Below are 10211 nucleotides of genomic sequence, written 5' to 3'. Positions count from 1 at the left end.
CCGGGCCGGCCAGTTTCCGTTAGAGCCTTTGGAGGGGCACCCCGAATTTTTTAAAGGGGGCTTTTTCCCGAAGGAGGGGGAAACCCCCCCGCAGATTTTTGGCGCCTTTTTCAGGGGCCCCAAACCCCTTTTCCAGAACATTGGGGAGGAGCTCGGGGAGAACGTCCCCCCCCCCTCCTTCGTGTGTAATCCGTCCATCGCCATTTCTGGCGTCGCGCCGCCGCCGCCACCGCCGCCTGCCAAGAAGCGCGGTTGGGTCGTGGCCGTCGCCGTGTGCGTGCCCCTCGGCGTCGCCCTGCTCGCCCTCGGTGTGTACCTGCTCGTCAAGAAGGGCAAACTCAGCGTCCCGGGATACGGCTCCGACCGTCCCTCGATGACCAAGCACACCGTCACCGAGGGCGTCTAAGATCACCGCTGCGCGCGCGGGCGGCCCCGGACAAGAACGCTGCCGGGGCAAAGTACCCGGCCGTTCAGTTGCCTGGGCCGCCTCATGTTGAATATATCACGCGCGCAGCATCCTTTGCATGTCGGGGAGCACGGCGCACATATTGATCCTGCGCAAGACCGTCGTCCCCAGCCGAGTATTGGCGACGGACGCATTGGGGCTCGCGCTCGCCCCCCCCCCCCCCCCCCCCGAACACACACACACTTCTGCCCCCATATACTGCGGTTCAGCTCGCAGCCGCCGTGTGATTCAGCTGTGAACACCCACCCTTGGTCCCTGTGCGTGCTCGAGCGTCAAGGGCTTGAGCCGTGCTAGAGTTCCTTTGTTGATAGATTGTATGTATGTACAAAGAGAGACGGTTCGACTTTGGGAGAGCCGTGGGTCCTCGAGAGCGGAGGAGAAAACTCCTCTCTTTCTGTTTCAATCGGTCAGAGATTGTCAGGTGGGGACTCTCTGTGCTTCTCCCATGATCCCTCGTTGGCGTGTCCATTTCCTTTTTCCTTTCCAAGGCTTAAGGCTGAGAGAGAGAGAGATTGAGCGCCCTGGCGTTTCTCGAGCCTTCCTGGGGCTCACTCAGCGCAAGTAACCAACGAACTCTTTCCCCCCTAGCTCACAAGCTAAAGATGTTCACGGGCGCCCGCACGCAGGGGCACGGAGGCAGAAGCCTCGCGCGGGTGCTCTTTCTTTCTTTGTGATAACCAACCTCCTTCCTCCGTGACACCACGGCCACGCCCACGGCGCCAAAAAAGTGCTGCGCCGGGACCCGTTTTAAGTGGAGGAAAACCGAAACGATTTTTGCATCGGCCTGGCGGACGAAATTAGTGGCTAGGAGCCCCTTCCTTTAGATGTCACCCCCTCCACCCCCTCCCCCGCAGGCACCTCGACGAGGAGTCGGTGCCCGGCGTCGATGCCCGGCGCGGGCGGCTGGCGGGCGGGGCAGGAGATCGACCTGCACGAGGGGCCTGGCGACTCGTGGACGAAGCTCGTCTACTTCGCTTGCATCTCTTGAGCTCATCTCGGCACTCGGGGCCCCGCGGGCGAGGGTCGCCTCGAGAGGGTCGCGGGACCAGCGCTGCGCCGTCTCTGCCCGGCGGCGGGCGTTGCGAGGTCGCTCCGGCGGGGGGATGTGTGATGGTGTGCCGTTTCAGGATGGGAGAGGGGGCGGGGGGCGCGGGGTTCCCCCGAGATGGGTATAAGCCTTCGCAGCGGCGAGAGCGTGGAGTCAGCGTTGCGCGCGCGGCGAGGAGGGGAGGTGAAGAGGAGAGGTGAACGCTGGCAAAAAAGAAATCATTTTTGCGAATGGCAAAAGGGCAAAAAAGAATTTTACAACCAAGCACCCTCGCACAACACTGGGCACGGGACTCGCGCGCACTATGGGCAAAAAAGAAACCCTGGGAGGCCGGCGCGCCGAGTGGTGCGACGCCCGGTTTTGCACGCTCCGCTCGTGGCCCACTCACTCTTCGCAGCTAGAGATGGAGCGCGTTGCAGCCTCCTCCCAGGCTGTCTGCTGCACGCTGCAGCCGCTCAATGCGCGCCTGTCGACGCTTCGCATCGCCCTCACCCCCGGCCAGCGCTTTCGGTTCGGCCGCCACGCAGAGTGCGAGCAGTCTTTTCCGTCCGACTATCGCATCTCATCTCTCCACGCGTCGCTCCTTCTCGACGTGTGGGACGACGGCACGCCCTGCATATCGATCGAAGACTCGTCCATCAACGGCACATACATCAACGCCGAGCGGGTGCCAAAGGGCGCACGCCTCCGCCTGCGCTCTGGGGACCAGCTCTTCCTCGTGATTCCGTCGGAGGAGCTGCTGCACGCGACTGGCTACGAGGGCTCGCTCGTCGCAAAGTTCATCGGCTACGTCTTCTCCTACGACAGCGACGTGACCCCAGCCGCTGCGCCCGTCGGCCGCCTCTCCGGCCGCTTCGTCCCCGCGAGCGAGAAGTCGGCGCCGGAGGACGCGATGGGGGAGACGGACCCATGCAGCGGCCAAGCGGCCTCCTCCGGAACGCCCTCCTCGATCGCACAGATGACAGCCGCCGCCCGCGCCGCCGCCGCCACCGCCGCCGAGCCGCCGCTGCCGATGGACCGCTTGCGGCGAGTGGCGGCCGAGCTGCACGAGGAGCGGGACGCGGCCGCCGGGAGCGGCGAACCACCCCCGCCGACCGGTGCTGCCGGCGAGCTGCCACCCGCCGTGTCGATGGCCACATGGCTCGCCAATCTGCGCTCCGTTGAGAGCGCCCGCCCGCCTTGGTCGGTGGCCTCTGAGGACCTCCAAGTGCGACGAGTGCCTCGTGCGCCGTCCGGGCAAGTTCCCAGCGGCAGCTGATCGCCGTTACAGCGTTGGCTGGGTTGCGTTGGCCGCTTGTCGCCACTGTAGTTTTTCAGTTGTGAGTTGACCTAAATTTGCCCGCGCGAGAGGGGCGAGATACGGTTACTTCCCCCAGGATTGGTCTTCTCTGCCTGCGGGAACACCCTCGGGCGGCCGGGTGGGGCTGCGGCTGGAGCTAGCATGGCTCGGTAGAGCCGAGACCCCGTGTTGAGGCGGCGCTCCTGTGGGCGGCTGTGGAATCGGCAGATTCGACCTCAGATCTCCAGAGTATTCTCATCCCAGTGGATGGACGTCCGTACGTCTCTTTGTGTTCCTCTCCCCGTCCGCCAGCGAGACGCTCTGTTGCTGGCGGCCGCAGTTTTCTGTGAGGTGGGAGGAGAGGAAAGGATAAAGTGGAGATGGCACAGCAGCAGGCCCCGCCAGCTGCACAAGCGCCCATCGTCGTCGTCGTCGACGAGGTTCAGATCACCAGTGATGCAATGCTCGTTCTCGTTCCAGGGGCTCAACACGTAAAGGACCACACGCCTTGTCTGAGTTGGACCACGGTGTACGACAATGCAGGAGTAGTGACCAGCTACACCCTGGGGCAGAGCGACGCCAATGCGCTCGGCCTCACCACCACGATCTCGGACGGCCTCATGGCGCCCACTGACGCCAAACGCGACTGTGTGGACAGAACCAAGAAAAGAAAGCATTCTTAAAATACAAGAAGAAAGAAACCAACCAAGAGAGAGAGAGAGAGAGAGAGAGAGAGAGAGAGAGAGAGAGAGAGAGAGAGAGAGAGAGAGAGAGAGAGAGAGACTTTGCACGAGTCGCCGTGTCGCCGTGACGCTCCTTGTTTTTAAACCCCAATGCTTTGATGGTGAAATCATCCTCTGGAGCTACATGAGCCTTGAGACTGGTCAGATTCTCCAAGATGTTGGACTTTCAGCCACGATGTGCGCCTGCTCCCGCGGCGTGGACGAACAGCGCGTCGTTGTCGTCCATCCCATTTTTGGTGACATAGCCCCACTCCTTCAATTTGGCAAAGAAGGGGGCTTTGTTTGCGCCGAGCTGGAAGACCTCGGCGTACACGACGAGCGGCCTGTTTCCGGTGGTGAAGAAGCGCTCGGCGCCCTGGATGACCGCGTACTCGTGGCCCTCGACGTCCATCTTATTTACAAGAAAAAATGGGGGGTGGGTTCGGGATAACAACTTGACCAAGCCCACTGAACATCGCGAAAAAAATGTTCAGCGGCAGACGTCATGTCCATTGTGGCGTCACGAAAATAAATTCTCAATTTCTCTCCAACCACTACGACTCTGAACACACTGACTCCAACCCGCGCTGAAGCATCCGACTTCGACGCATTCGGCTCAAACCCCGCCCGAACGCTGCTCGAAATTTAAGATAGACGCAATACAGATAGATGAGGCTCTCTGGCCCGCCTCTCTCACCACAACCATCCCGTTCAGCGTTGAAGCCGTAATCTCTGACCGCTTCGATATGTGCTAGGTTGTTCCTCCACACGGCTAGCACACATCGAAAAGACTCCTGTCAGACGCTCCTGTGGAAGTACCTCCGCGTGGAAGAGCCAGACTCTCGTCTCTTCCACATGCGCTACAGGCGCACCAGGCTGCCTCATCTTTTTCTTTCGCAGAGTTATGCCTCATGCCTGGCGCGCCGCCGCTGTACCCAGACGAGCACCTCCGGGCCGTTGAGCAGTGCGTCGATGGTGATTGGCTGTATGCCGCCATCGGTGAGGGCTTGGAGCTTGCCACCAGCGCGCCAGCTCAGCTCAGCATAGAAGGCGGCCGGGTCCATGTCGGTGCGCGCACGCATGCGCGCTGTGTTGCACTCGATCACAAGGATGCAGCGCGGATTCTTTGCGAGCGTCCTGTTGAGCCCACGCCACGCCTTGGCCTCGAAGCCCTCCACGTCGATCTTAATGAAATCCACCCGTGGCTCGTCCGCGAGCAGCGCGTCGAGCGGCTTCGCTTGGACTTGCACGCTTCCTGCTTCGTTGTTGTTGGCAACAATGTGATTGTTGAGCGCACGATCGGGCGTGCTCGAGAAGGCCACGGTGCCGGGGCGATCGGAGATGGCGATGTTGTGCAGTCGAATGGTGTTGCCGAGCATGCCCGTGTTTTCAAGCGTCGTCTGCAGCAGCGAGTGTGTGCGTGGGCTCGCCTCGACGGAAATGACTTTGCCACCGCCAGGTCTCAGCTTGTTGGCAAAGTGGAGCGTGTGCCAGCCAAAATTGGCACCGACGTCCACCACGGTCCACGACGGCTGCAGCGCATTCAGCATGCCGTTGGTGATCTCAGGCTCCCAACCACGGCCGCGGCAAAGGTGGCCAACGATACCCTGGTCTCGCGTATCCAGGTACATGTCGGCGTTCACCTGCGGCACGAAGCAGTTGATCTTGTAGTCGCCGAGGTAGAAGGGTTCCTTAGTCTGCGCAAGGACGACGACGGGAAGAAGCGAAAGCACAATCGACATCGCTGATGTGATGGATTCGAGACTGAGTCGATCGATTGGTGTCCTGCGCGTAAGGCGCGGGGTGGCTCGGACCCATGGAGACGCGGCAGAGAGAGGGCTGCGGGGAGAAGTGGAGGAGGCCGGTCCAGAGACACGCGTGACGGCCGTGGAGGTGGCCGGCAGCGGCACGCGAAAGTGTCGCGAGCGTGGGTGTGCGAGTCGGGCTGTTGTCGAATCGCAGGCGGCCGCGAGAGCGTGAGAGCGCGACGCGGCTGTGGTGTGTGGTGAGTCCGTGTGTGGGAGGGAGGGCGAGGCTGGCTCGCCTAAGCAAGGACTGGGGAAGAGACGCCTATGCAAGGACTCGCTGCGAGACGCCCTAAAGACAAGTCGCCGTGACGCTCCTTGTTTTAATGATTTTGCTAGAGGGGGAGCAACCCGCTCTAGTATCACACGTCGCGTGCCCTGTCGCCTGTCTGTGTTGTTGTGCTGTTATTTGTGCCCTTGGCACCTTGAGTGCTGGGGGGGGCGACGGGGGGGACGTTGCCGCGAGTGGCGTAGTGCCGTACGCTTACTCGTGATGTGTGGCACACGACACCACTTTTTCGTAGTGTACCTGTGTTAGTGCCAGTGCGCGCCAGCCCCTTGCTCAGTGTCGTGCGAGGGCGTTCGGCGGCAAAATTCTTTCCGGCTCCGGTGGTGAGCCGGTGAGCGGTGTGTGTGCCAGTCCGCGCCAGTCCGCGCCCTTGTCGTGCCAGCGTGCTGTGCGGAGGGAGCGTCGGTCCTGCTCCCGAGCCTCCTCAGACTGCTGCGCGGCGCGCCGCCGTCCGTCGTCGTCGCCTCGGCGGAAGGGTGCGGCCAGCTCCGCCTCCGCCTTGCGCACCGCTCTCCCCAGGTACACTACGAAAAAGTGGTGTCGTGTGCCACACATCACGAGTAAGCGTACGGCACTACGCCACTCGCGGCAACGTCCCCCCCGTCGCCCCCCCCAGCACTCAAGGTGCCAAGGGCACAAATAACAGCACAACAACACAGACAGGCGACAGGGCACGCGACGTGTGATACTAGAGCGGGTTGCTCCCCCTCTAGCAAAATCATTAAAACAAGGAGCGTCACGGCGACTTGTCTTTAGGGCGTCTCGCAGCGAGTCCTTGCATAGGCGTCTCTTCCCCAGTCCTTGCTTAGGCGAGCCAGCCTCGCCCTCCCTCCCACACACGGACTCACCACACACCACAGCCGCGTCGCGCTCTCACGCTCTCGCGGCCGCCTGCGATTCGACAACAGCCCGACTCGCACACCCACGCTCGCGACACTTTCGCGTGCCGCTGCCGGCCACCTCCACGGCCGTCACGCGTGTCTCTGGACCGGCCTCCTCCACTTCTCCCCGCAGCCCTCTCTCTGCCGCGTCTCCATGGGTCCGAGCCACCCCGCGCCTTACGCGCAGGACACCAATCGATCGACTCAGTCTCGAATCCATCACATCAGCGATGTCGATTGTGCTTTCGCTTCTTCCCGTCGTCGTCCTTGCGCAGACTAAGGAACCCTTCTACCTCGGCGACTACAAGATCAACTGCTTCGTGCCGCAGGTGAACGCCGACATGTACCTGGATACGCGAGACCAGGGTATCGTTGGCCACCTTTGCCGCGGCCGTGGTTGGGAGCCTGAGATCACCAACGGCATGCTGAATGCGCTGCAGCCGTCGTGGACCGTGGTGGACGTCGGTGCCAATTTTGGCTGGCACACGCTCCACTTTGCCAACAAGCTGAGACCTGGCGGTGGCAAAGTCATTTCCGTCGAGGCGAGCCCACGCACACACTCGCTGCTGCAGACGACGCTTGAAAACACGGGCATGCTCGGCAACACCATTCGACTGCACAACATCGCCATCTCCGATCGCCCCGGCACCGTGGCCTTCTCGAGCACGCCCGATCGTGCGCTCAACAATCACATTGTTGCCAACAACAACGAAGCAGGAAGCGTGCAAGTCCAAGCGAAGCCGCTCGACGCGCTGCTCGCGGACGAGCCACGGGTGGATTTCATTAAGATCGACGTGGAGGGCTTCGAGGCCAAGGCGTGGCGTGGGCTCAACAGGACGCTCGCAAAGAATCCGCGCTGCATCCTTGTGATCGAGTGCAACACAGCGCGCATGCGTGCGCGCACCGACATGGACCCGGCCGCCTTCTATGCTGAGCTGAGCTGGCGCGCTGGTGGCAAGCTCCAAGCCCTCACCGATGGCGGCATACAGCCAATCACCATCGACGCACTGCTCAACGGCCCGGAGGTGCTCGTCTGGGTACAGCGGCGGCGCGCCAGGCATGAGGCATAACTCTGCGAAAGAAAAAGATGAGGCAGCCTGGTGCGCCTGTAGCGCATGTGGAAGAGACGAGAGTCTGGCTCTTCCACGCGGAGGTACTTCCACAGGAGCGTCTGACAGGAGTCTTTTCGATGTGTGCTAGCCGTGTGGAGGAACAACCTAGCACATATCGAAGCGGTCAGAGATTACGGCTTCAACGCTGAACGGGATGGTTGTGGTGAGAGAGGCGGGCCAGAGAGCCTCATCTATCTGTATTGCTCTATCTCAAATCGAGCAGCGTTCGGGCGGGGTTTGAGCCGAATGCGTCGAAGTCGGATGCTTCAGCGCGGGTTGGAGTCAGTGTGTTCAGAGTCGTAGTGGTTGGAGAGAAATTGAGAATTTATTTTCGTGACTCGTCCGCTCGGCGGTGCGCACCGTCTCCTTGAAGGCTGCTCGTCAGCCGCACACCTCCCCAGCGTGGTGGCCACGTGCGAGGCTGTCTGACAGTCTGAGACGGGCTGCTGGAGACGGCCAGCCCCGGTCTCTCAACGAGCAATCGCGCGAGGGGCCGCAAGGAGGGCGAGCACCAAGCAGGCACCCTCCCCGTCGGCATCCTCTCACCCCGGCTGCTCTCGGCTGCTCTCGGCTGCTCTCGGCTGCTCTCGGCGTGCTCTCGGTGTGCTCTCGGTGTGCTCTCGGCGTGCTCTCGGTGTGCTCTCGGCGTGCTCTCGGTGTGCTCTCGGCTGCTCTCTCGGGGGAGCACGCCTCCCCGTCGGCGCCCTCAAAGGTGCGCGCGTTGAGAACGAGGAGCAACAAGACCCGCCCGCCGCCAACGCTCGTGGCAACGCTCGTTGCGCCGCCCGCGGGAGCCTCGACGGCGACGCAGCCGAAGCACACCGTCACCGAGGGCGTCTAAGATCATCGCTGCGGCGCGCGGGCGGCCCCGGACAAGAACGCTGCCCGGGCCAAATACCCGGCCGTTCGCTGCCTGGGCCGCTCATGTGGAATATATCGCGCGGCTCGCGCTCGCCCCCCCCCCCCCACCCACCCACCCACCCACACACACACTTCTGCCCCCATATACTGCGGTTCCGCTCGCAGCCGCCGGTGTGATTCAGCCGGTGAACACTCACCCTTGGTCCCTGTGCGTGCTCGAGCGTCAGGGCCGGTGGTGAGCCGTGCTAGAGTTTCTTTGTTGATAGATGGTATGGCGATCCACTCACCACGGCAAGTCGGTTCAACTCCCCGCGCGCCTAGGCCCGCGCGCCTCACAGGGGGTCCCAGGGATTCCTCTCTCGTATAGGACGGGTTGCACCCGGCGGCACGGCGGCAGGCGCGGGCCTCCTAGGACTGGTTGCGCTCTCCTAGTTCTCCTGCTCCTGACAAAAGGGATAGCGTCAGCGACAGGTTCGCAGCACGGTGGACTCCCTCCCTCTTCCACTGGCGATCTCTGTCGACTAGCGACCTTCCTCCGGCTTCTCACTGGCAGTCTCTCACTACCACGGGCACACTGACAGAGGCGGCCGAGGCACACGCCGAGGGTGGCAGGGGCGGTGATAGGAGTCTCCCACTCTGTGGGCTTCGCTAGAGGTGCGTCCTGCGTGTGTCCTCGTCCTTGAGGTCTTGAGAAGGGGAAGGGGAAGGGGCCAAAAACCGAACGAGGGATGGGGAGGAGGACAGGGTAAAGAAAGAAAGAAAGACGCAGACAACCCAACGGAGGGATGGGACCGGGTCCCCCGGGGGTAAATTCTTTTTTGAGGCAGAGAGCGAAGAGCGAACGCGGGCAACAACACCAACTCTCGCTCGCCTCTTTCGAGCCTTTTTTCGAGCCGTGATGGTGGACCGGGCCGACTCTGAGGCCCGCGACTACCTCGCGCAGCACGGCTACCAGCACGCAAGCAGGAGCCGCGCGAGCGCGATTGGCATCGACGGGCTGCTCGAGCAGGCGCTCTCGCCGCTCGCCTCCGCCGCCTCCGCCGCCTCCGCCGCCTCCGCCGCCTCCGCCTCCGCCGTCGCCGTCGCGCCGTCGCCGCCTCTCTGCGGCCACACTACTGTCGCCTCTGTCGCCGCGGCGCGAGCTCACGCCGCCCGTGCCGCGCCACGACAGGCGCTCTCGTCCGACGGAGGGATGCACAGCCGCAAGGGTCTGCGGCTCGGCCTCCACCTGCACCCCGAGCAGGAGGGCCCGGGGTACGTCGAGAGCTTCCGCCGGTGGAGCGAGTGGCTCGACGGCAGCTCCGCATCGCTGCAGCGCGAGCTGGGCGGGCTGCGCTTCCCGATCCTGCTGCACTGCTTCATTGGCATCGCGTGCCGGCTCGGCGACATGGCGCCCGCCCGCCGCTTCCTGCAGGAGCATGCGCCGAAGCTGCGCGACGAGGCGCAGCGGGCGGCGGCGAGCACGCTCGAGAAGCTGCAGCACGCGGCGCAGCTGCAGGAGCACGAGGGCGCGCGGCGCTACCTCGTGCACCGGACGACAGTGTTCTGCTCGCCAGAGGCGCGGGAGAGTGTGACGAGATGGTGGGAGGGTGTAGGAGAGTGGCCTCCGTTGGAGAGACGCTGCTCACGCGTCTCCGCCGCGGGGAGCAGGCGTGGGAGGCGCTGGTCGCCTTCCTCACCGCCTCGCAGCTCCCTCTCCTCCTCCGTGTCCTCACGAGGCACTTCGACGTCTTCGCCGTCGCCTCCGT

At 63.2% G+C, this 10211-nt stretch overlaps 5 protein-coding genes across 5 annotated transcripts in view; 3 read left to right on the top strand and 2 right to left on the bottom strand.

Annotated features, from left to right (window-relative positions):
• EMIHUDRAFT_115493 (hypothetical protein) overlaps window positions 1-406 on the top strand; it is a gene marked incomplete at both ends in the record, with an annotated part of 10101 nt that extends 9695 nt beyond the window's left edge. Inside the window, one exon of the mRNA XM_005777827.1 lies at window positions 95-406. Within this exon, the coding sequence (XP_005777884.1) occupies window positions 95-406 (312 nt within the window). The remainder of the gene's footprint in view (window positions 1-94) is intronic.
• Window positions 407-1917: 1511 nt separating this feature from the next.
• Window positions 1918-2772, top strand: EMIHUDRAFT_115492 (hypothetical protein; the record flags this gene model as incomplete). The annotated part of the gene is made up of 1 exon (XM_005777826.1): window positions 1918-2772. The coding sequence occupies one exon, from the start codon at window positions 1918-1920 to the stop codon at window positions 2770-2772; it is 855 nt and encodes a 284-aa protein (XP_005777883.1).
• An 884-nt stretch (window positions 2773-3656) lies between these two features.
• EMIHUDRAFT_237673 (hypothetical protein) lies at window positions 3657-3927 on the bottom strand (the record flags this gene model as incomplete). The annotated part of the gene is made up of 2 exons (XM_005777825.1): window positions 3657-3666; window positions 3743-3927. 2 exons carry the CDS (start codon window positions 3925-3927, stop codon window positions 3657-3659), a joined length of 195 nt encoding a protein of 64 aa, XP_005777882.1.
• Window positions 3928-4020: 93 nt separating this feature from the next.
• On the bottom strand, window positions 4021-5585 carry EMIHUDRAFT_443628 (hypothetical protein). The gene is made up of 2 exons (XM_005777824.1): window positions 5560-5585; window positions 4021-5300 (listed from the first exon to the last, which is right to left on the bottom strand). Exon 2 carries the CDS (start codon window positions 5255-5257, stop codon window positions 4418-4420), a length of 840 nt encoding a protein of 279 aa, XP_005777881.1. The 5' UTR covers window positions 5258-5300; window positions 5560-5585; the 3' UTR covers window positions 4021-4417.
• Window positions 5586-6392: 807 nt separating this feature from the next.
• Window positions 6393-7940, top strand: EMIHUDRAFT_443624 (hypothetical protein). The gene is made up of 2 exons (XM_005777823.1): window positions 6393-6418; window positions 6678-7940. The coding sequence occupies exon 2, from the start codon at window positions 6721-6723 to the stop codon at window positions 7558-7560; it is 840 nt and encodes a 279-aa protein (XP_005777880.1). The 5' UTR covers window positions 6393-6418; window positions 6678-6720; the 3' UTR covers window positions 7561-7940.
• Window positions 7941-10211: the final 2271 nt, after the last annotated feature.

The sequence above is a fragment of the Emiliania huxleyi genome, assembly GCF_000372725.1.
Source record: "Emiliania huxleyi CCMP1516 unplaced genomic scaffold EMIHUscaffold_254, whole genome shotgun sequence".
NCBI lineage: Eukaryota > Haptophyta > Isochrysidales > Noelaerhabdaceae > Emiliania > Emiliania huxleyi.
Note: the sequence above shows the minus strand (reverse complement) of the source record. Positions and strands in the feature narration are given on the sequence as shown.

Excerpts from the sequence above, each read along its gene's own strand:
- EMIHUDRAFT_443624 (XM_005777823.1), top strand. The coding sequence starts at position 6,721 with ATGTCGATTGTGCTTTCGCTTCTTCCCGTCGTCGTCCTTGCGCAGACT.
- EMIHUDRAFT_443628 (XM_005777824.1), bottom strand. The coding sequence starts at position 5,257 with ATGTCGATTGTGCTTTCGCTTCTTCCCGTCGTCGTCCTTGCGCAGACT.